Below are 22,692 nucleotides of genomic sequence, written 5' to 3' on the forward strand. Positions count from 1 at the left end.
GTGTTCCAGATGATGTTCTTGTGTTCCAGATGATGTTCTTGTGTTCCAGATGTTGTGCCTGTGTTCCAGATGTTGTTCTTGTGTTCCAGACGTTGTACTTGTGTTCCAGATGTTGTTCTTGTATTCTAGATGTTGTTCTTGTATTTCAGATGTTGTTCTTGTATTCCAGATGTTGTTCTTGTATTTCAGATGTTGTACTTGTGTTCCAGATGTTGTTCTTGTGTACTAACTCTCTACTCTGAGTACATCAGCTGTTTTCTCTGTCAGTACAGAAACATCAGAACACTACAAGTACCAGGATGAACACTTTCCACCCTAAAGGGTCGCCATCTTGGCTCCGTACAGGAAGGGGGCGGGGCCACTGATAAAAAGGATTTTCAAATTAAAAGCGTGTGAGGAAGCTGCAGCTGTTCCTGAACACAAAGTGTTTGTTCTCCACTGCTGCTGCTGGACAGAAGAATCAGTGTGTTTATTGAGTGTTAAACAGAGGACACAAAAACACACTGAATTCTGGGTAAAATAATTAAAGCTGCAGATATTTTGGAGGGTGATGTGGTCACATGATGAGGTCATTTCCTGTCAGTCCAGAACAGCAGTGATCTGAAACAACACGACTCTCTCCACATTAAGAGTCCTGACATGGAAGAGACCGTCTGTTAGTGATGTCATCTGGATCACAGCACTGTTTTACCACACTGCAGTTTCAAAGTCTCATAATAACCTGCTGCAGCAGTTTGACTGAGAATATTTCTTAAAAGGAACAATGTTTCATAATAAACTCGCAGGCCACCAGTTGGACAGAGTATCTGTCTACTGACCGTGAACAGCTGAGTGCTCACCACAACGATAAGCTGAAACACTATCAGCACTCACAAACGGACCAAATGACATTACTGCAGTATCTCCCACTGCTCCCCATCATCACTGGTTCATCAGTGCACAGTGTAGATAGCACTGTAGTATTACAGATTTAAAATATATCATAATCAATTTAATAGTCAGTTACAGATCCACGGCCTGGAATCATCAGCATCCCATCATAATACTTTATTATCAAAACCAGTAGCAACTATCATTTCAGTTTGCATGAAGAGTTCCAGCAGGATGTACTTAAAATAACAGGAACATGATCTTTGTGTATTTTTGTGTTAATACATTTACAGAGTGCCAAAAGAATATCTGCATTACTTGAACTGGTTGTGTTACCAAAAATATACATTCTCCACTGCTGTGTCCTCAACATACAAAAGCTGAATGAGACCGTTTAAAACTGTATTTGTATGATGGGAACTGAAACTTCCACAGATTTCCATTAAAAAGATATTTCGAAGAAGAATTAGTGACTTAGTTCTTTTTAGACTGTCAGCATGTTTTAAGCATGTTGGGTTGAAAGCATCTCCACCTGCATCTACTGTCTACGACCAAATATGGATTAGTGACATCATAGTAATGAGTACAATCACAGTACGTAAGAAGAGTGTTGTAATTCAGTGTATCTCCTCATTCTGGTGATAACAGAATTACTAAAGTGATTCTGAACAAACTGAATGAATTGATCCAGATGAGAGCTGCAGTCTGAGAGACGCTTGTTGTCCTTCTCCACACACGAGGAATCAAACCAGCAGCTGTAAACTGTGCAGACACTTGATTGACAGAAGGCACTTAGAGTAAAGTGATGGAGGAAACAGGAGAGGAATGGTGAAACACCAGCTTATTAACGCAGAGCTGAGCACGTCGCTGTCCTTCGCGAGGACGCCTCCGTTATCGGGCCGGCTAAGCCAATAAACATCCAATTCTCCCCCGGGTCGGCCATGAATGCGGCTGCTGATTGCGCTCTGGGAGCGACTAATTGGTCAATTTATGGAGATGGAGAAATCCCTCTCAAGGGTTTAGGAGACATGGAGGAGGAGCAGAGGAGCTTTTGTGAACACAAAATTCTGAATTAGTGGAGCTGCAGTGGAACTGAGGAGGACAGACACTTTAAACCAGAGGACACCGACCTGCTGGACCTGTATGTTACCTGTATGTTACCTGTATGTTACCTGGATGTTACCTGTATGTTACCTGGATGTTACCTGTATGTTACCTGGATGTTACCTGCATGTTACCTGGATGCTACCTGTATGTTACCTGTATGTTACCTGTATGTCAACTGGATGTTACCTGGATGTTACCTGCATGTTACCTGCATGTTACCTGTATGTTACCTGTATGTTACCTGGATGTTACCTGGATGTTACCTGCATGTTACCTGCATGTTACCTGGATGTTACCTGTATGTTACCTGTATGTTAACTGTATGTTACCTGTATGTTACCTGGATGTTACCTGCATGTTACCTGGATGTTACCTGGATGTTACCTGGATGTTACCTGCAATTTACCTACATGTTATCTGCATGTTACCTGTATGTTACCTGTATGTTACCTGCATGTTACCTGTATGTTACCTGTATGTTACCTTCATGTTACCTGTATGTTACATGTATGTTACATGTATGTTACCTGTATGTTACCTGCATGTTACCTGCATGTTACCTGCATGTTACCTGGATGTTACCTGGATGTTACCTGTATGTTACCTGTATGCTACCTGTATGTTACCTGCATGTTACCTGTATGTAACCTGTATGTTACCTGGATGTTACCTGCATGTTACCTGTATGTTACATGTATGTTACATGTATGTTACCTGTATGTTACCTGCATGTTACCTGCATGTTACCTGGATGTTACCTGTATGTTACCTGCATGTTACCTGTATGTTACCTGTATGTTACCTTCATGTTACCTGTATGTTACATGTATGTTACATGTATGTTACCTGTATGTTACCTGCATGTTACCTGCATGTTACCTGGATGTTACCTGTATGTTACCTGCATGTTACCTGCATGTTACCTGCATGTTACCTGGATGTTACCTGGATGTTACCTGTATGTTACCTGTATGCTACCTGTATGTTACCTGCATGTTACCTGTATGTAACCTGTATGTTACCTGGATGTTACCTGCATGTTACCTGTATGTTACCTGGATGTTACCTGGATGTTACCTGTATGTTGCCTGTATGTTACCTGTATGTTACCTGTATGTTACCTGCATGTTACCTGTATGTTACCTGGATGTTACATGTATGTTACCTGTATGTTACCTGGATGTTACCTGTATGTTACATGTATGTTACCTGCATGTTACCTGCATGTTACATGTATGTTACCTGTATGTTACATGTATGTTACCTGCACGTTACCTGTATGCTACCTGTATGTTACCTGCATGTTACCTGCATTTTACCTGGATGTTACCTGCATGTTACTTGCATGTTACCTGTATTTTACCTGTATGTTACCTGTATGTTACCTGTATGTTACCTGTATGTTACCTGCATGTTACCTGTATGTTACCTGCATGTTACCTTCATGTTACCTGCATGTTACATATATGTTACCTGTATGTTACCTGTATGTTACCTGCATGTTACCTGCATGTTACCTGGATGTTACCTGGATGTTACCTGTATGTTACCTGTATGTTACCTGTATGTTACCTGCATGTTACCTTCATGTTACCTGTATGTTACATATATGTTACCTGGATGTTACCTGTATGTTACCTGTATGTTACCTGTATGTTACCTGCATGTTACATGTATGTTACCTGGATGTTACCTGTATGTTACCTGCATGTTACCTGTATGTTACCTGTATGTTACCTGTATGTTACCTGTATGTTACCTGCATGTTACATGTATGTTACCTGGATGTTACCTGTATGTTACCTGCATGTTACCTGTATGTTACCTGCATGTTACCTGTATGTTACCTGTATGTTACCTGCATGTTACCTGTATGTTACCTGCATGTTACCTTCATGTTACCTGCATGTTACATATATGTTACCTGTATGTTACCTGTATGTTACCTGCATGTTACCTGCATGTTACCTGGATGTTACCTGGATGTTACCTGTATGTTACCTGTATGTTACCTGTATGTTACCTGCATGTTACCTTCATGTTACCTGTATGTTACATATATGTTACCTGGATGTTACCTGTATGTTACCTGTATGTTACCTGTATGTTACCTGTATGTTACCTGCATGTTACATGTATGTTACCTGGATGTTACCTGTATGTTACCTGCATGTTACCTGTATGTTACCTGTATGTTACCTGTATGTTACCTGTATGTTACCTGCATGTTACCTGCATGTTACCTGTATGTTACCTGTATGTTACATTACATTACATTTCATTTCATTTAGCTGACGCTTTTATCCAAAGCGACTTACAATAAGTGCATTTCAACCATGAGGGTACAAAACCCAGGACAACAATGTTACCTGTATGTTACCTGCATGTTACCTGGATGTTACCTGCGAGACTGATCAATGTTTAATGGGTGATATTTAAAACTAAAAGAAAAGCCAGATACCACGAGAGACAAAATGTATCTACAATCCTTTGCAAAAAGCTTTAAGCACTTCATATTTATTTAGATTATTTTCCATCAAACCATAAACAGCCAACAGAGGCAACAGATTATGTTCCACTGGACCACATCCTAAAGAAACATCCTCATACACAAGAAGAAGCAGGAGTCCTGAACTCAACATCATGGAGTCAGAGACAGAAGACACAGAGACAGACTGAATCCACAAAGCTCACAGCAAATAATGACTTAATCACTCGCTCCAGGAAATCGTGATTTTGCGATTCTAATAATGAACACAAATTCAAGCAAACTACGCAATATTTGCAGGAATTTGCAATTTGTTTAAATTTCCACAATTTCTCTGCAAAATACATCATCAGCAGAATCTGTGCTGAAAGTACTAACAGAACAAAGGAAATCTTTTAAAACAAAACTGCCTTCATTAACAACAATAACTCCTCATTTCCAACCAGAAAGTCTCTGCTCCTGTTTTCATCACCAAATAGAACTGTTCACCAGCTGATATAGTCCTTGTTTCTATATTCCAGTCACAGACGGTCTGTTCTGGAAACATATGCAGCTTTTAGGACCTTTTAGGACCTTTGAGGAGCTTTATCTCCATGGTCCTCTAAGTTCAATAAATACATAGAAAACATTAGAACTAAAATATTTCTGTGATGTGCAGCAGGATTATTATCACAGGAAGTGATTACACATTTATTCCTTTATCAAGTAGTTCTTAAAAAAAAAAAATCAATTTTTCTTTCTAAATTTGCAATTTTTAAGAAAATCCACCGCAAAATCAAACATTTTTGATTGCAACAATCACAAAAAACTCCTGCAGGGACTGTTTAATGTAAGTTTTATGTCAGTTTATTATTTTTAAACCCTGATCGTACAGTCGGATGGAGAAAAATCTGAATGTTTTAAGTTCTTAAAACTTTTGCACAGCACTACATTTTTCTGGTAGCTCTTTAAAATCACAGGTCTGCCATGCAGAACTAAAATAACTGTAACACGGAGGAGACGGCCGGTTAAAGAAGTGAATGTGTTTTTGTGAAGTCGTCCCTGTTCTCACTGTGAAGAGATCTTAATTGACAATAAAATAATGTTTAATTAAACAGCCTGAAATCTGAATGAAGGTGTGTGTGTGTGTGTGTGTGTGTGTGCGCGTGCGTGTGTGTGTGTGTGTGTGTGTGTGTGTGTGTGTGTGTGTGTGTGTGTGTGTATGTGCGCGTGTGTGTGTGTGTGTGTGTGTGTGCGTGAGCGTGTGTGTGTGTGTGTGTGTGTGCGCGTGAGCATGTGTGTGTGTGTGTGTGTGTCCTCACCGCGGTAGTAGAAGAGGCACATGTCTGACAGAACGAACCACCTCCTCTTCCACAGCTTCATGCCTGTGCTGTCCTGCAGGGGTCAAAGGTCACAGAGCATCAGTCAGTAACAGAGAACGATCCTCTCTCTCTCTCTCTCTCTCTGAGTTTCCTCTCCTTACTCCTATGATCCCCCCCACCCCTATTCCCTCCTCCCCCTCCTTCTCTCCCTCCGGCGGTTTCTATTAAGCAGCTTCTCTCTCCTCCTCTGAGACAAATTGCTGTGCTTTATCTCTTCATAATGTGGTGACAAATTGTCCTGTGTGGTGCTGAAGGCCTGAGCTTTGTTCTCCTCGCTGCTGTAATGACTGCAGAGACAGGAACAACTTTTCTTAGACGTTCACTCACTCAGGTCTTCAACTCTGTTTATCGTGTTCAGCCACACATCCTGAGGTTCGAGGCGGTGGGTAAACAGTGATGACATCTCTTCAGTGTGTGTGTGTGTGTGTGTGTGTGTGTGTGTGGGGGGGGGGGGTGCTGGTATGGGCCACAGACTGTTTAATCGGTCACGATGCAACACAAACACACACATCTAAACACACTCAATTCATTTAACAGAATTAACTAATTTCACCAAGGGCACCTTTTACACCACCACATCTGTACTTTAGTTACACTCTCTGTTTACTCCTTTAATTTGATTCCTTTTGGGAGAATGAAAATATCTCCACATGCATCCGTCTGTTTTCAGCCCATCACACAGCTGTTCCACACAGAAACACAACTGTGTTGTTGTAGTTCTTTAGTCACAATGAGCTGAATTCACATTACAAAGAAAAAAACACGAGTCCTGCACACAGACTTTATATAAAAGTGTTCGTAGCTTCAGGTCTGAATGCAGAAGTGTCTTCAGCTGCAATACCAGCGAGTGCCACTAGAGGTCGGCTCCAAAAAGCCTCCGGCTCCATAGACTCCCATTCAACTTCTCTCATCAAATCCAAAGTGAATAAAATGTGTCCATCAGTTATCTCGGTGTTGTTAGCTAAAGTCACTCCTTCTTCTTAGTTTTCTGGAGGTCCATCTGAAAATAATCCCTCATTCATTAGAAAAGAAGATTCAAGAAGACCTGTTTTTGGGGGCGTGTCTGTTTGATTGACAGGTCTGTGGTGCAGTCAGGTTACAGCTATCGGTGGGCGGGACGTAGTATCGTCAGGTTTCTGATCAGATAGGTCAGATCCACCGCTGGCTCCTCCCCCAGCTCGTCCAAATATGGTCACTTCCTGCTCCAAACCGCTCAGAACTAGCAAGATGGTGACGGACAGAATCTGAACTGGAGGATTCATAAAGTTCACAAACCAACGATGACATCACTGATGGATGATGACATCACTGATGGTGGATGACATCACTGATGGTGGATGTTGGTGTGAAGTATATTGATTCTGGTCTCAGAGGAAAAACAGTGAGCAGAGGAACAGGGCCTGAGGCTGGGGGGAAGGTCCTGTGGTCACAGGTCCACTGAGCAGCTGAATCTCTGATCCACTGTAGAGCCGTGGGACCAAAATACTGCTCAGAAAGATAATGAGAAAACCAGTTGGGCCTTCAGCAGGAACAGCCTCCTCCTCTTCATCATCGTCCACAGGAACCAGCAGGAGTCAGTGTTTCCCATGAAGGAGTCGGTTCTGTTCCATCTTCAAGAACAACTGTGATGAAAAAGCTCGCTGCCATTTTGTTTGACTTCATTCATTCAGTGTGACTTTGTGTTCATGCCGGTGGAGCTCTGTCTGTTTGTATGGATTTGGAAGGGTGGTCAGTCTGGTGCGGATGATGTAACTTCTTGTTCAAACTTCAAACGTCTGTTTATGAAAAATTGTGATTTCCAAAAAGGGACGCTTGAAACATTGTTTCTGTCTTCCTAAAATTCACGATAAGCCTGAGCTGTGGCTCCTTCATGAACTCTTTGTCTTATCTTATCTACAAGGATATTCTTTAGAGACAGTGACACCTGGGAAAAGATGATAAATTATAGATTTATCATTTTCCAAGACTGACGTTTCAGATATCTGGAACATGTTTGTGATGCTGCATGAGGCTTCATCAGAGTCATAAGACTCAACACTATAAAACAGACTTTTCCTTCAGTGAAATAACAAATGAACCAGTGACTTACCTGCAGATGAAACATAAGGCCAGATTCTCTGACATTACAGCGTGCTTGGAAAAACAGCGAGCAGTAAAAAAAAAAATCCCAGAATTCCACAAACCTAAACACATCCCATCATCTCAAATCTCTGCTGTACCTGTTTGTAGAGCCAGTTGCTCTTCACCACCGGAGCATTGAGGTTCCTCTTGATGGAGTTGGACCTCTTGCCAAAGTTGTGGACTTTTTTGGAAGATCTTGAAGGCTGTTGAGACACACAAATAAATTTAAAATCTGGATGAGTTGCATATAAAAGTTATAATCAACAAAATAACTTTGTGACACCTTCATGAAAACCACGATTGTGTCTCCGTCTTCCATCCGCAGAGTGAACGCAGCAGGAAGAATCAGAGACATGGAGAGGAGAAAATAGAAGCTCCTCATCTCAACACTACGGCGCTTCGCTTGTAAAGAAGAATACGGAAACAGACGCTATAAAAAGCAACAGCAGACAGAAGTATTCAGCTCATTAAACGCCGCCCGCTCCACATCCTCCATACATCAGGGAACACTTAGTGCAACATGCAGCTTAAAAACCTCTTTTATGTCAGTCGACTGCAGAGAAATACAACAAGTTCTTTCATTAAATCTGTATTTATATCAAACAGGATGAAAATGCTGTTGCATCCACAGTAATGTTCTACAATCGGAGAGTCTGTTGTTTGTTCCGTCCTTCTGTCCAACACACTGAAGGCCTAAAGCCAAAGTCACACCTGGATTCTTCTCTGAGGTGTTTTTGACGGATATCATAGATTCTGCATCGCTGGAAAACAACCTTCCGTTGGTGCACGACAATCTGGAGGATGTTGCACTATCCATCTTTAGTGCTTTAAACTGTCTCTTAACAACATTCAATATTTCAGAGGACCTTCTGTGCTTTTAAAGGTGATTTTCTATTTCAGGAACTCAATGATCAGTGAGCTTTTTTTAACCTCATGATGATCAGTTCTGCTGTTAATCTCCGCTGGATTTCACAAACTGAGAAGGATCCGACATCACTGAAGACACCGCGGAGACAGACATCATCATGTCCATGTGTCCAACTAGTCCTCATCCATATATGCTCAGCTGTGTGACAATGGTTTGCTGTCTTGTATTTCAGAGGTGATGAATGGATTTGACCGGTTGGCTATAGTCCTGCAGGGACACTTCAGAAGGTTCCTGAAGTTCAGAACCCAGCACCACAGGTTCAGGTGCCGGCTGTAGATGATGTCATCAGTCATTTTATTTCAGCACCTGCTCAGTCATGAGAAACTTCTGCACACCGAGCTCTGTGGAGGTCAGTCTGTCATCTGTCTGTCAGCTGTGGCGGTATGAAATGACCAAACTGTCACAACTTACAGCTTTAGAGTTTCATCCTGTGACCTCAGCATGTGCTGAGAATAATGATACGTTACAGACAGTCACCTAGGAAACGCAGGGAGTGATGACATCACATGGACTGAGCAGTAGACTTCAAATTACAGAAACAACTTCATCAGGACCATAAATTCCCGTTCAACAGAAGGCAGCTGTGGAGGGGCACACGCTGAAAAATGACCGAGGTCTGAATCTGAATCTCCACTGAGTCCTACAGATGAGAATATGCAAACTCTCTGCAGGATGTTTTTCCTCTACAGGCCAGAGCTGAATCACATTCAATGGTTTCTTTAATTTCACTGTTCTATTAAGATTTCCATGAATTTGAAACAAGGGAGACGGCAGAGAATAAAGTGGATAGGGGTTGGCTATTTAGAAATTTTAATAAGAGAAGAAAAGACCCTAAAGCACATCTGATCACCCTGTTACTGTGAGAACGAGGGTACTGTGGCACAGGTTTGTTTTGTGGCCTTTAAACCAAAGAAAAAGTTAAATATTTACCCTGCAAAATATCATCAAAATATCATCATCATCATCTGGTTGTGTTGACCTTTTTCCTAAGATGCGTCTTCTATAGGCGGTCTGTGCTTCTCTTTTCAAACTGTTTCCCAGCGAGGCATGAAGCTGCAGCCATACAGCGCGGTTATGAATAATGCTTTCTCATGAATACGGGAAGATATGCGCTGTTATACTTTCTTTAGCCCGTGTAAGAATGACTTATTCATGCAAACACTGAACTTCTGATTTGATCTATGCATGCATATTTATCTCCTGTGTGTTTATGTGGTTTATTAACCATTTATAGGACACGCTGCTCAGCGCTGTGACCTGTGCAGGCAATAATACACCTGACGTCCTCCTCCTCCCACTCCTCCAGGCTGAGATGAACCGTAACGACATAACAAGGACAATCAGTGACAACTCAGCGTGTTGCCATGGTGACTGGCCTGAGGCTGACCTCCAGCACAGCATTGTTGGAACAGCAGGAGGTTTTAGTACTAGATGGTTTAATGTATTTCCTTTTAATTATTCAATCAGAGGCCCCTACAGTCGGAGACTGTTCAGAGGAGGATGTTGCACAAACTGCTCAAACAGCAGTGTTGCAGATCCCCTTAAAGAGTTTGTACTGTTACATGTAGTATGTTTACAATTGGGACATACTACGTCATCATAAAAATGGACCTTGAACTTTGACCCTTTAACCATATCTGTTGCGATCCGTAGCGCGATATTTGAATTGAAAAGGATGCGATTTAGAACGAGTACGCTTCCTTTAAATGCCTCTTCTCCTTCCTCCTTATGTGGGCGGAGCATTCGCGCCACTATCTCTCTCAGCATCTTAGTCGATGTGACGTATTTTCCGCAACGCAAAGGATTGTGGGTCAGAACATCCAGAGTATCATGCTGAACTGCAGACTTTAAAATACGACCAGATGCAGTAGAACATCCTGGTACTTTTGGCATCCTATGTTTAACATGTACTGGGACATGCTAAATCTTCCTCAGGGTAAATAACAAAACAAGCACGCCTCCTTGAGGACACTCCCATAACAAATAAATCCCCCCTCACCCCACCAGCCCTGCTTGTCCTAGAGGTCATAACCACATCTCTGCATTGAATTATTATAAATACATATTAATCTCATCAGGATCTATATTTAATGTTCAGGTGTGGTGATGAAGACTGACCCGTGTGGATGAGGTGGAGGTGGTGGTGGTGGTGGTGGCGGTAGTGACGGTGGTGGCCGGGCTGCCGGGGAAGGTGCTGTAGTCAGAGCCACCGGTGTAGTTGGACGCCTCGCTCATGGTGCTCATGGGACGCTCCTTCTTGTCGCTGCTGCTTCCCTGCTCTGACGAAGCGTTCGGAGCCGGCCTGCCACAGGACGGGAGACATAGAGAGGCAAAGAGAGGCGGAGTCAGTCACACATTTCACCTTTACATACAGATGTGTAGAAACAACATAGAGGCTTTATCAGGACTGCACTTTTCAGATGTAAAAAACACACAGCAGAGCAGTTTGTGTTTGCAATCACATGAAAAGTGAGACCACAGTTTTATGACAGACTCACACGCTGCTGTTCTTTCTCACAAATATTCTACACAGTGACACGGCTGGGAGGTGAGAGGTGGTCGGCCATTGAACTTCAGCCGAGCAGAGACATCAGTCCAGACTCAGTTCATTTGATGCTTGACTTTCAGGGCATGAGGAACTGTTGACTGTCAGCGGTCAACATCCGTCTGCTTTAACTATAAATCCTGCTGTGAGAATAAACATTCACGCTAACTGCAAAATTTTCTCCTTCAGTTCAGTTCCTCAGATCTTGAAAAAAAATAACAAATAAAAGAGCCACTCTCCGAAAACATGTCTGTGTGCACAGAGCTGCTGTTCACATCTTTAAATACTGCAGAGACCGTCTGTTTAAAGGGAAAACAGCCTCGGTTTGGTTATCTGTTACCATACATGCTGAAACATCTCAACAGACACAGGTTTACATGCTAAAAACTCTTCCTTCTACACAAATCACATGACACATATGTTTGTTGTGTTGTTTATTTCAGATGGACCAATCATCAACCGACGTCACCCGTTGATTTATGAACATTATGAATCCTCCAGTTCAGATTCTGTCCGTCACCATCTTTGTTAGTTCGGAGCGGTTTGGAGCAGGAAGTGACCATATTTGGACGAGCTGGGGGAGGAGCCAGCGGTGGATCTGACCGATCTGATCGGAAACCTGACGATACTACGTCCCGCCCACCGATAGCTGTAACCTGACTGCACCACAGGCCTGTCAATCAAACAGACACGCCCCCAAAAACAGGTCTTCTTGAATCTTCTTTTCTAATGAATGAGGGATTATTTTCAGATGGACCTCCAGAAAACTAAGAAGAAGGAGTGACTTTAGCTAACAACACCGAGATAACTGATGGACACATTTTATTCACTTTGGATTTGATGAGAGAAGTTGAATGGGAGTCTATGGAGCCGGAGGCTTTTTGGAGACGACCTCTAGTGGCACTCGCTGGTATTGCAGCTGAAGACACTTCTGCATTCAGACCTGAAGCTACGAACACTTTTATATAAAGTCTGTGTGCAGGACTCGTGTTTTTTTCTTTGTAATGTGAATTCAGCTCATTGTGACTAAAGAACTACAACAACACAGTTGTGTTTCTGTGTGGAACAGCTGTGTGATGGGCTGAAAACAGACGGATGCATGTGGAGATATTTTCATTCTCCCAAAAGGAATCAAATTAAAGGAGTAAACAGAGAGTGTAACTAAAGTACAGATGTGGTGGTGTAAAAGGTGCCCTTGGTGAAATTAGTTAATTCTGTTAAATGAATTGAGTGTGTTTAGATGTGTGTGTTTGTGTGTGTGTTTGTGTTGCATCGTGACCGATTGTGTTACCGAGATGACAGAAGAGCTGCTAATCTCTGAGACACAATTCGTCTCCACAACAACCCCTGATTCCAGGCAGCCTATCAGCCGACTCCCCCGTCTCATCACACAGAGCCTATCAGAACGCTTTTAATGATACGCTATCTCTGAGCGGGACATTAAACAGAGGGACGATGAGAGGAAGATGAGGGGACGATGGGAGGAAGACAAGGGGACGACGGGAGGAAGACGAGGGGACGACGGGAGGAAGACGAGGGGACGACGAGAGGAAGACAAGGGGACAATAAGAGGAGCGCTGCAGAAACGCAGATTGTTGAAGTCGGTCGGTGAATCACAGCTTTCATTCTGTGCGTGTCACCTCTGATATATTCCTCCGTGTCCGACCGATTTAAATGACCTGCCAACTCGGCCTGACAAATTGAACCCGCTCAAAGTTCTCCGCCCCTCGTCGGGTCGAACAACAACAGCTGATGTGAGAAAAAACCAGTTGAAGGTGCCTGAGAGGATGAAAAGCAGCAGTGACTCAGTGACAGCTTTATCTCTCCAAGGTCAGCAGCAACACCAACAAACATCCTCCCACGTGTTCATCAGGAGCCGTCTCATATCGTGTTGGTCTTGGATTGTGAGTTCAGTTTGTGTTCTGTGGGATCCACGTTGTTTTTATTGTTGATGGCACACAAGCAGGTTTTCTATGAGCTCAGCGGGGAGCGATGGGAGCGCTGCCAGTCGCTCAGATAACACTGAACAGTCTCTGGTGAGCTGCTGCAACGTTTCCACTGAAAATAGTGTGACAGTAATTAAAGAGAACCCTCCGGACAGAAGATATCTCTGAGACAGCGTCTTCAAATGATAGAACAACAGAACCACCTCACTGAAGGATCACTGTGTTGATATCTGCACACGTAATAACATATCGACTCGTTGTAATCATGCTAACACCTTGATTTCAGTGAACAAACGGCCTTTCCTGCTCTGTAAGCTTCAAATCAAACTTTAAAATGTAATTCACAATGTTGACTGAATCACAGAATCTAAACGAAGCTGTTTATCACTTGTAGGAATGAAAGTTAACAAAATAAATGAATGAAGATGAGATTATAGTGTCTCCCCACATCTTTACAGCAGAAATGAAGGAGAGCAAATCTGACAAGGAGTCAAAAATTACAGCTCGATATAAAAAAAAAGATGTCAGGGGAAATGATTCTGACGGCTTCCAAGAGTTTGACAGGAGAGAGTGTGAGGATGAGACTTCACAAATATGGCTTATATATTATTATGGTTCTCACCAACAAGACTATAAACAAGTTTCCATCCTCAAAATGTACTTTTCCTAAAATCAGATACCGGCATAGGGGCTGATTAACCAGTCCCTCCAGGACTGTGATCGTTGTGATCAGAAGTGTTTGATTTTGTGGTGGATTTTCTCAAAAATAGTGATGTAATTTTTTGAGTTTTAAGTGAGTTTTTTTTGCATAAAATTGTGGAAATTAGAAAAAAAAAAATTGCAATTCAAGCATTATCTACTAAAGGAATAAATGTGTAATCACTTCCTATGATAATAATCCTGCTGCACATCACAGAACTATTTTAGTTTTAATGTTTTTTATGTATTTATTGAACTTAAGAGAACCGTGGAGATAAAAGCTCCTAAAAGGTCCTAAAAGGTCCTAAAAGCTCCTAAAAGCTGCGTATGTTTCCAGAACAGAGCGTCTGTGACTGGAATCTAGAAACAAGGACTACATCAGCTGTCAAAATAAGAGTTTTAGATGCTGTTTAATTCATGTTCATTCAACACATAGACCTGCTGGATGAAACAAACAAAGAGACGTCTCTGACAACTGGACGTGTGGAGAAAACTCATTTAACATCCAGTAATATGGAATCACTTCCTTTGATCACAAACATTTAATCACTTCATTTTAATGTGAAGGACACATTTCACTTCCTGTTTCTCCTCTTGTTCCTGTTCCTCTGGTGAACAGAGTTTTATTTGGAGATGAAAACAGGAGCAGAGACTTTCTGATTAAATGAGGAGTTATTGTTGTTAATGAAGTGAGTTTTATTTGAAAAGGTTTACTTTATATTTTAATACTTTCAGCAGAGATTTTGATTATGACATTTTTGTGGAAATATTTGAGGGAATTTAAACAAATTACAAGCTCCCACAAATATTGTGGAGTTTCTTGAATACGCGTTAATTATGGTGATTTCCTGGAGGGACTGAACAAGGTGAAAAACAACTGCATCATTTTATGAAATATCTGTTAAATTAAAATTGTGACTGTTGTCTGTCAGATGTGGAGCAGGAAGGGGAGAAGGGTGGAGTTCAGGGTGGATGTTGGACACAGCAGTCAAACATTGTTTTACAACTATGATGGTCATTCTCCAACCTTAACCAAGTACCTTGTAACCATGACAACAAGGGTCAACCAACAAGAACCCAAACAGAGATTATTTCCTCACAGTAACCACAAAGTTTCTGATCCTGAACTCAACTAACATCAACAGAGCTAAACCACGTCTAACCGGGTCGGAGTTAAACCACGTCTAACCGGGTCGGAGTTAAACCATGTCTAACCGGGTCGGAGTTAAACCATGTCTAACCGGGTCATCATCACCCTCAGAAGCTAAATCCTTATTTAGTGAATTAAACAGAACCTGAACACAACATGACATCAGTAAATTTCTTACCTCAGATGTGAAAATGAAGGTAAATTTCTTCATAATGAAATTGTCATTTGTGTTTCTGAGACAATTCAGTACTTCATCTCCTTTTTCAGACCTGTCAATCATTCAGCAGCCTGATTTCATTTCATCATTTCAGATGAAATAAAAGTTGTTGCTGAAGGTAAAGGATGTAATTTGATTCAGATGGCAGGAAAAAAAAGGGGTTGGTTGCTATTAAATTACACACAGAGAGGAAACTTTCCCCGCTGCATGCCGGAGACACAAATCATAACACACACATTAATCATCCACAATATAATTTCTGTGTTACTGCTGCACAGCGGTGCATCAGGCGACTCACGCAGGCTCTGAAATAAAGTTGGAGGCAGAAACAACCAGAGGAAGAAAAATAACCATCAAACAAAGAAAGGAAGCCTTGAATTAAAGATGAATGAAGCTGGAAGAGGCGGGCTGACATGTTGGATCAGCGTGTTATTTGTCAGGCTCTTGGAAAGCATGGAAACACTGTTCGGAGACGTACATGGAGAAGGATTCAATTTCAGAGGTACTTATTCGATTTTCTTGAGAATTAAAGCTCGACTTGTTTGCAGTCTTGCAGCGTCACGAGAAGATCAAGACGGTGATATTTTCAGTTTGTGATTTGATATCCTGATTGAGGTAACTGCTCTGTCTCTGCTGACTGGTTTTAATATGTTCTAATGTTTGCAGGTAACCAACCATCAACCATCAGTGATGTCATCGTTGGTTTGTGAACGTTATGAATCCTCCAGTTCAGATTCTGTCCGTCACCATCTTTGCTAGTTCGGAGCGGTTTGGAGCAGGAAGTGACCATATTTGGACGAGCTGGGGGAGGAGCCAGCGGTGGATCTGACTGATCTGATTGGAAACCTGACAATACTACGTCCCGCCCACCGATAGCTGTAACCTGACTGCACCACAGGCCTGTCAATCAAACAGACACGCCCCCAAAAACAGGTCTTCTTGAATCTTCTTTTCTAATGAATGAGGGATTATTTTCAGATGGACCTCCAGAAAACTAATAAGAAGGAGTGACTTTAGCTAACAACACCGAGATAACTGATGGACACATTTTATTCACTTTGGATTTGATGAGAGAAGTTGAATGGGAGTCTATGGAGCCGGAGGCTTTTTGGAGCCGACCTCTAGTGGCACTCGCTGGTATTGCAGCTAAACACACTTCTGCATCGGAACCATTTTACAGACCTGAAGCTACGAACACTTTTATAAACAGTCTGTGGGTCCAACGTGAGAAAAGCTATGAGCCAACGGAAGGGTGTGGGTGGAGCCAGCAGCATGGTGTGGGTGGAGCCACCAGCAGGGTGTGGGTGGACGTGCTGCAGCAGTTCTGATTGCTGGATGCTATAAACTCACAACTTCCAGACCAACAGGACGTGCTGACGTCTTGGTGGCAGATATTTCGACAACCTTCAGGTGTTGGTGGATCAGAGGACTTTCAGCGGCAGGTGAAGGATCAGCAGAATATCAGGCAGGAGATGTCAGGAAGTTTTGGCTCATCATCATATGAGGTGGTAAGATTTGGTTGTGTTGCTTCATTTTGGTTCAGTTGTGTAAGGTGAAGTCTGTTGGATGTATTTGTTGGCATGAAAAAGTTAAGCACAGCTACTTTTCTCCTGCAGCTTTCATCGGGCGATATCTTCAAATATTACAGTGATTTTCGAAGGTAGATTAAAGAATTCATCCATTTTCAATAAAACCAACGACTTTCCAGATGTGAAACATGCTGGAGGTGAATGATTTAATGGTTTTAAAGAAATGCCTTTCCTGATTCTGATCTTCTCAGCTGACTGCTGAAGAGGTCAACAAAGTGCATGAATCGTTGGACTTACAGTGTTAACAACAGATCTGCATGCAGCTACTGCAGGTTTTTAGTCTTTAGACAAAAGCAAGCTCAGACTTAAAGGCTGTTAAAGAAGCTGAAGCCGAAGCAGCTGTTGAGTGCTGCGAGGGATCGTTACCTGCTGAGAGTCTCAGGTTTGTCAGGGTGGACAAGCTTTCCACATTTCACACTGGAAACAGAACAGGGAGGGAGAGAGAATGAAAAATGAGACATGGAAAACCGGTAACTGAAACATCAAAGTCACTCATGATACCTGAAAGTAAAAACGACAAAAAGAAACATTCAGGATAAACAAAGCAAACATGGAACAAATAATCGAAAGTGATGAAAACAGGAAGTGTTTGTGGTCAAACCAAAAAAACCCTCTTTGTTCTCCTCAACACCAGAGTGTGTGTTCCTGCCTGCAGGCGGTCCCATCATTAATTTAAAGCCATGCTATTCTTCCATCAGCGCTCCCACACTCGTCTTTGATCAGCCCGTCAGCCCGCCGTCGTTCACAGCCTCCCATCACCACCACTTACACCAACATCTCTCTTCTTCTCGCCCTTTTTTTATCACTTCATCACATTGTCTTCCCATTTAGCCATCTTTCCTTTCATGTTGTGTTTTCTACAATCAGATAGGTGAAGATGTCTGAGAGGAATTTGTTAAAAATGAAGTAGCGAGGCAGATGGAGGAAGCAGGAAGAGGACACGTCAGAGAGGGTCAGAGCTGCACTCTTTAAACTTGGTGGGATGGAGAGAGTGGGAGGCTGTGAACAAAACATCAGGGAGAGGACCAGAACCAGATGTTAGTGAGCTGGATACATCACAAGGAAGCAAACGAGGAGGAAACAAGAGGCATTAATAAGAGGCGGAGCTGCAGAGGTGAGTGGTGCATCGTGAAGAGATGACGGGAGGAAACACAAAGAAACGCTCTGGATGAAACTCCTGGTTTAAACTTCTCAGTGAGTGACGTCTGGAGAGGGGAGGAGCTGGTGGCCATTAAACAGGAGGACAAATCGAATGGTGATTTGTAAAAGAGATGAGGAGCTGGATAAAGAGAGAGGAAAACAGGAAGGAGGTGTGACACCCCATAAAAGCAGCTAAAAAACATTCTAAAGAAGAAATAAAAAGATCTTCGGTGATGAATTCGCTCTCGAAGGTTTTGATTGGACAGGTGGAGAAGGTGGTTGAGTGACAGGTGAGGCAGCAGGGGCCCTGAGAAATAATGTGAAAAGAGAATACAGCTAAAAGCAGCAGGAGACTCCATTTTTATTTAAAGGTAATGTGCTCCAGCCGACATCCTGTCTCTGCAGGTTTCCAAGTACATGTTTGGTCCGTCCTTCAAACACGCTGCCAAGAACAAGCAACGTTTCTTTTAATCTGAATTCCTTTTTAAATCCACTTTGAACATGTCGATCTCCAACGAGCAGCCAAAATAACGAACTTCCTGTTGTTTAGAGAACTCCAGCATCCTTCAGTCCATCCAAGCACTGCTGTGTTCACTGGTGAGGCGCTCTGGTGTTCATAACATCAACAACACTAGTCCAGGCTTCATGAGACCGGTTGCGCCAACCGTGGCTCACAGCTTCATTTTTATTCGCTGGTAACCAACCATCAACCATCAGTGATGTCATCAACCATCAGTGATGTCATCATTGGTTTGTGAACGTTATGAATCCTCCAGTTCAGATTCTGTCCGTCACCATCTTTGCTAGTTCGGAGCGGTTTGGAGCAGGAAGTGACCATATTTGGACGAGCTGGGGGAGGAGCCAGAGGTGGATCTGACCGACCTGATCGGAAACCTGACGATACTACGTCCCGCCCACCGATAGCTGTAACCTGACTGCACCACAGACCTGTCAATCAAACAGACACGCCCCCAAAAACAGGTCTTCTTGAATCTTCTTTTCTAATGAATGAGGGATTATTTTCAGATGGACCTCCAGAAAACTAATAAGAAGGAGTGACTTTAGCTAACAACACCGAGATAACTGATGGACACATTTTATTCACTTTGGATTTGATGAGAGAAGTTGAATGGGAGTCTATGGAGCCGGAGGCTTTTTGGAGCCGACCTCTAGTGGCACTCGCTGGTATTGCAGCTGAAGACACTTCTGGATCAGAACCATTTTACAGACCTGAAGCTACGAACTCTTTTATAAACAGTCTGTAGTTTTATATCCAGTCTGTAGTTTAATGTCCAGTCTGTAGTTTTATATCCAGCCTGTAGTTTTATATCCAGTCTGTGGTTTTATATCCAGTCTGTGTTTTATATCCAGTCTGTAGTTTTATATCCAGTCTGTAGTTTTATGTCCAGTCTGTAGTTTTATATCCAGTCTGTAGTTTTATATCCAGTCTGTAGTTTTATGTCCAGTCTGTAGTTTTATATCCAATCTGCAGTTTTATATCCAGTCTGTAGTTTTATATCCAGTCTGTAGTTTTATATCCAGTCTGTAGTTTTATGTCCAGTCTGTAGTTTTATATCCAGTCTGTAGTTTTATATCCAGTCTGTAGTTTTATATCCAATCTGTAGTTTTATATCCAGTCTGTAGTTTTATATCCAGTCTGTGTTTTATAACCAGTCTGTAGTTTTATATCCAGTCTGTAGTTTTATGTCCAGTCTGTAGTTTTATAACCAGTCTGTAGTTTTATATCCAGTCTGTAGTTTTATAACCAGTCTGTAGTTTTATATCCAGTCTGTAGTTTTATGTCCAGTCTGTAGTTTTATGTCCAGTCTATAGTTTTATGTCCAGTCTGTAGTTTTATAACCAGTCTGTAGTTTTATATCCAGTCTGTGTTTTATATCCAGTCTGTAGTTTTATATCCAATCTGCAGTTTTATATCCAGTCTGTAGTTTTATATCCAGTCTGTAGTTTTATGTCCAGTCTGTAGTTTTATATGCAGTCTGTAGTTTTATGTCCAGTCTGTAGTTTTATATCCAGTCTGTAGTTTTATATCCAGTCTGTAGTTTTATGTCCAGTCTGTAGTTTTATATGCAGTCTGTAGTTTTATGTCCAGTCTGTAGTTTTATATGCAGTCTGTAGTTTTATGTCCAGTCTGTAGTTTTATAACCAGTCTGTAGTTTTATATCCAGTCTGTAGTTTTATAACCAGTCTGTAGTTTTATATCCAGTCTGTAGTTTTATGTCCAGTCTGTAGTTTTATATCCAGTCTGTAGTTTTATGTCCAGTCTGTAGTTTTATAACCAGTCTGTAGTTTTATGTCCAGTCTGTAGTTTTATAACCAGTCTGTAGTTTTATATCCAGTCTGTAGTTTTATAACCAGTCTGTAGTTTTATATCCAGTCTGTAGTTTTATATCCAGTCTGTAGTTTTGTAACCAGTCTAGTAACTTGGCTCGTGTTAATGTTTGTGCAGCCACTCTGAAAGGTGGCCAATCAGTGACCAGTGTCGGTGGTTAACTGCGTTTGTTCCACCCCTCCTTCACTGTGATTGGATGACTGCTGCAACTCTCGATGACCGAAAAAAAAAAAAAAGCTGAACGTTTAGCATTCAGGACCTCATCAATGATGGCATCCATTAAAAATAACTCGAAAAATATGCTGTAGTGAGGAAACAAGGCCCCGGTGGAAGGTAGCTGCAGCGGTGCAGAGTGTCCAGGTGAAGACAGCTGCTCTGAGGACAGAGACGGAACGACTCCGTGAGGATCGAACCCTGCAGCAGCTCATCTCATGCAGTTAATAAGGACTCAGGAGGTTCACGCTCCCCAGCTGAACCATCCTGCAGCTACAAACATCAACCTTTGAGTTCGCAGCTCTAATAACGTTCATCAGGTCTGAAAGTTTAAAGAAGAAATATTTCATCTTCACTCATCTTCATCACACTGAATGTGAAACTCTCATCAACAGTTAAACACCTTTATTCTCCCTGACTGCCTCACCTCCGCTCAACACGTTTAAAAATACAAATCACTCACACCAATCATCTCCCATCCAATCAGCTCCTGTAACGACTGCTGTGTGTGTGTGTGTGTGTGTGTGTGTGTGTGTGTGTGTGTGTGTGTGTGTGTGTGTGTGTGTGTGTGTGTGTGTGTGTGTGTGTGTGTGTGTGTGTGTGTGTGGTGAGCGGACTGAAAAGCGTCCTGACGTCTCTTTCGGAGGTGAAGTGTGTAATTGCAGCAGTTTGTTCGTCTTTCTGAGACTCCGGTCCTAAATTTCATTTCAGCTCCGTCATGCCGACGTTTTTTTTTATTCGATGTGTCCTCGTTTGTCTCCCAGGGAGCAGAGAGCAGCTCGTTTGTGTCCTCGGCAGAATGGATCTCATTTCATTGATGTGTGGAGAGAATCCTGCAGTCAGTAACTCTGACAGCAGAAACAGAGGAAGGGAAAACATTCAGATAGATTTAGGTTTGTTTGGTTTGTGAGTCTGAAGCGAAGCTGCCACAAAACAAGCCACAAAGAGCTGCAGAGAGACAGACAGAGGACGGGGGAATAAAAGATGGCAGCAGAGGACGGGACAACAGGGACGATAGAGATGGAGGAAGGAGTTTGGCAGACGGAGGGAGAACAGGGAGTCACAGACCGAGAAGATGCAGCGAGAATCTGCTCATGAAACCAGAAGTGGCAGGAACATGGAGGATGGACAGCTGACACAATCAAAGATGAATCCTGTTTATTTCAACGTCATCAACGGCTGATCGTGAACCAGCAGCATGAAGATAAAACCCTGATGAGGAACTGGTACAAACATCATCTCCTGATCATCATCATCATCATCATCATCATCATCATCATCAGTTCCTGGTGCGTCGGCGATGTTTCACACCTGAAACTTGATCAGAGAGCGAACATGAAAGTTTGTGAAAGTTTGTGTGGAACAGAGAGAAGTTTCAGGGAGACGATCCGGCGAGGAGCTACGATGGTGTTGTCGTGTTGGAGAACCCTGTTACCATGGCGACGCAGTTTGGGTCATTAGAAGTGAGCGTTTGTCCTCAGACGCCTCAGAAGGTCCAGCAGAGCTCCGTGGTTTCACTCCGACCCTCAAAGATAAATGATGCTCCTGATGAGGAGGAGCGGTGAGGAGGAGGCTCTTCTTCCAGAGTTGGACGGAGACGTCCTGAACGTCTCCAAGAACACGTCTCCAGGAGTGGTGAGGAGGATTGGGAGGAAGAGGAGTGAGGAGGAGGAGGAGGCTCTTCTTCCAGAGTTGGACGGAGACGTCCTGAACGTCTCCAAGAACACGTCTCCAGGAGTGGTGAGGAGGATTGGGAGGAAGAGGAGTGAGGAGGAGGAGGAGGCTCTTCTTCCAGAGTTGGACGGAGACGTCCTGAACGTCTCCAAGAACACGTCTCCAGGAGTGGTGAGGAGGATTGGGAGGAAGAGGAGTGAGGAGGAGGAGGCTCTTCTTCCAGAGTTGGACGGAGACGTCCTGAACGTCTCCAAGAACACGTCTCCAGGAGTGGTGAGGAGGATTGGGAGGAAG

General features: G+C 42.6%; 1 protein-coding gene across 1 annotated transcript in view; it reads right to left on the bottom strand.

The window, feature by feature from the left end:
• Nucleotides 1–22,692, bottom strand: part of LOC138202410 (pleckstrin homology domain-containing family A member 5-like) — a 249,450-nt gene that overhangs the window by 61,013 nt on the left and 165,745 nt on the right. The window contains 4 exon segments of the mRNA XM_069156357.1: nt 5,767–5,839; nt 8,046–8,150; nt 10,994–11,177; nt 17,388–17,438. Coding sequence (XP_069012458.1) covers nt 5,767–5,839; nt 8,046–8,150; nt 10,994–11,177; nt 17,388–17,438 — 413 coding nt within the window.

This window comes from Embiotoca jacksoni, unplaced genomic scaffold, assembly GCF_022577435.1.
Source record: "Embiotoca jacksoni isolate LCO1_2020_lvr unplaced genomic scaffold, fEmbJac1.0.p SCAF_21, whole genome shotgun sequence".
NCBI lineage: Eukaryota > Metazoa > Chordata > Actinopteri > Embiotocidae > Embiotoca > Embiotoca jacksoni.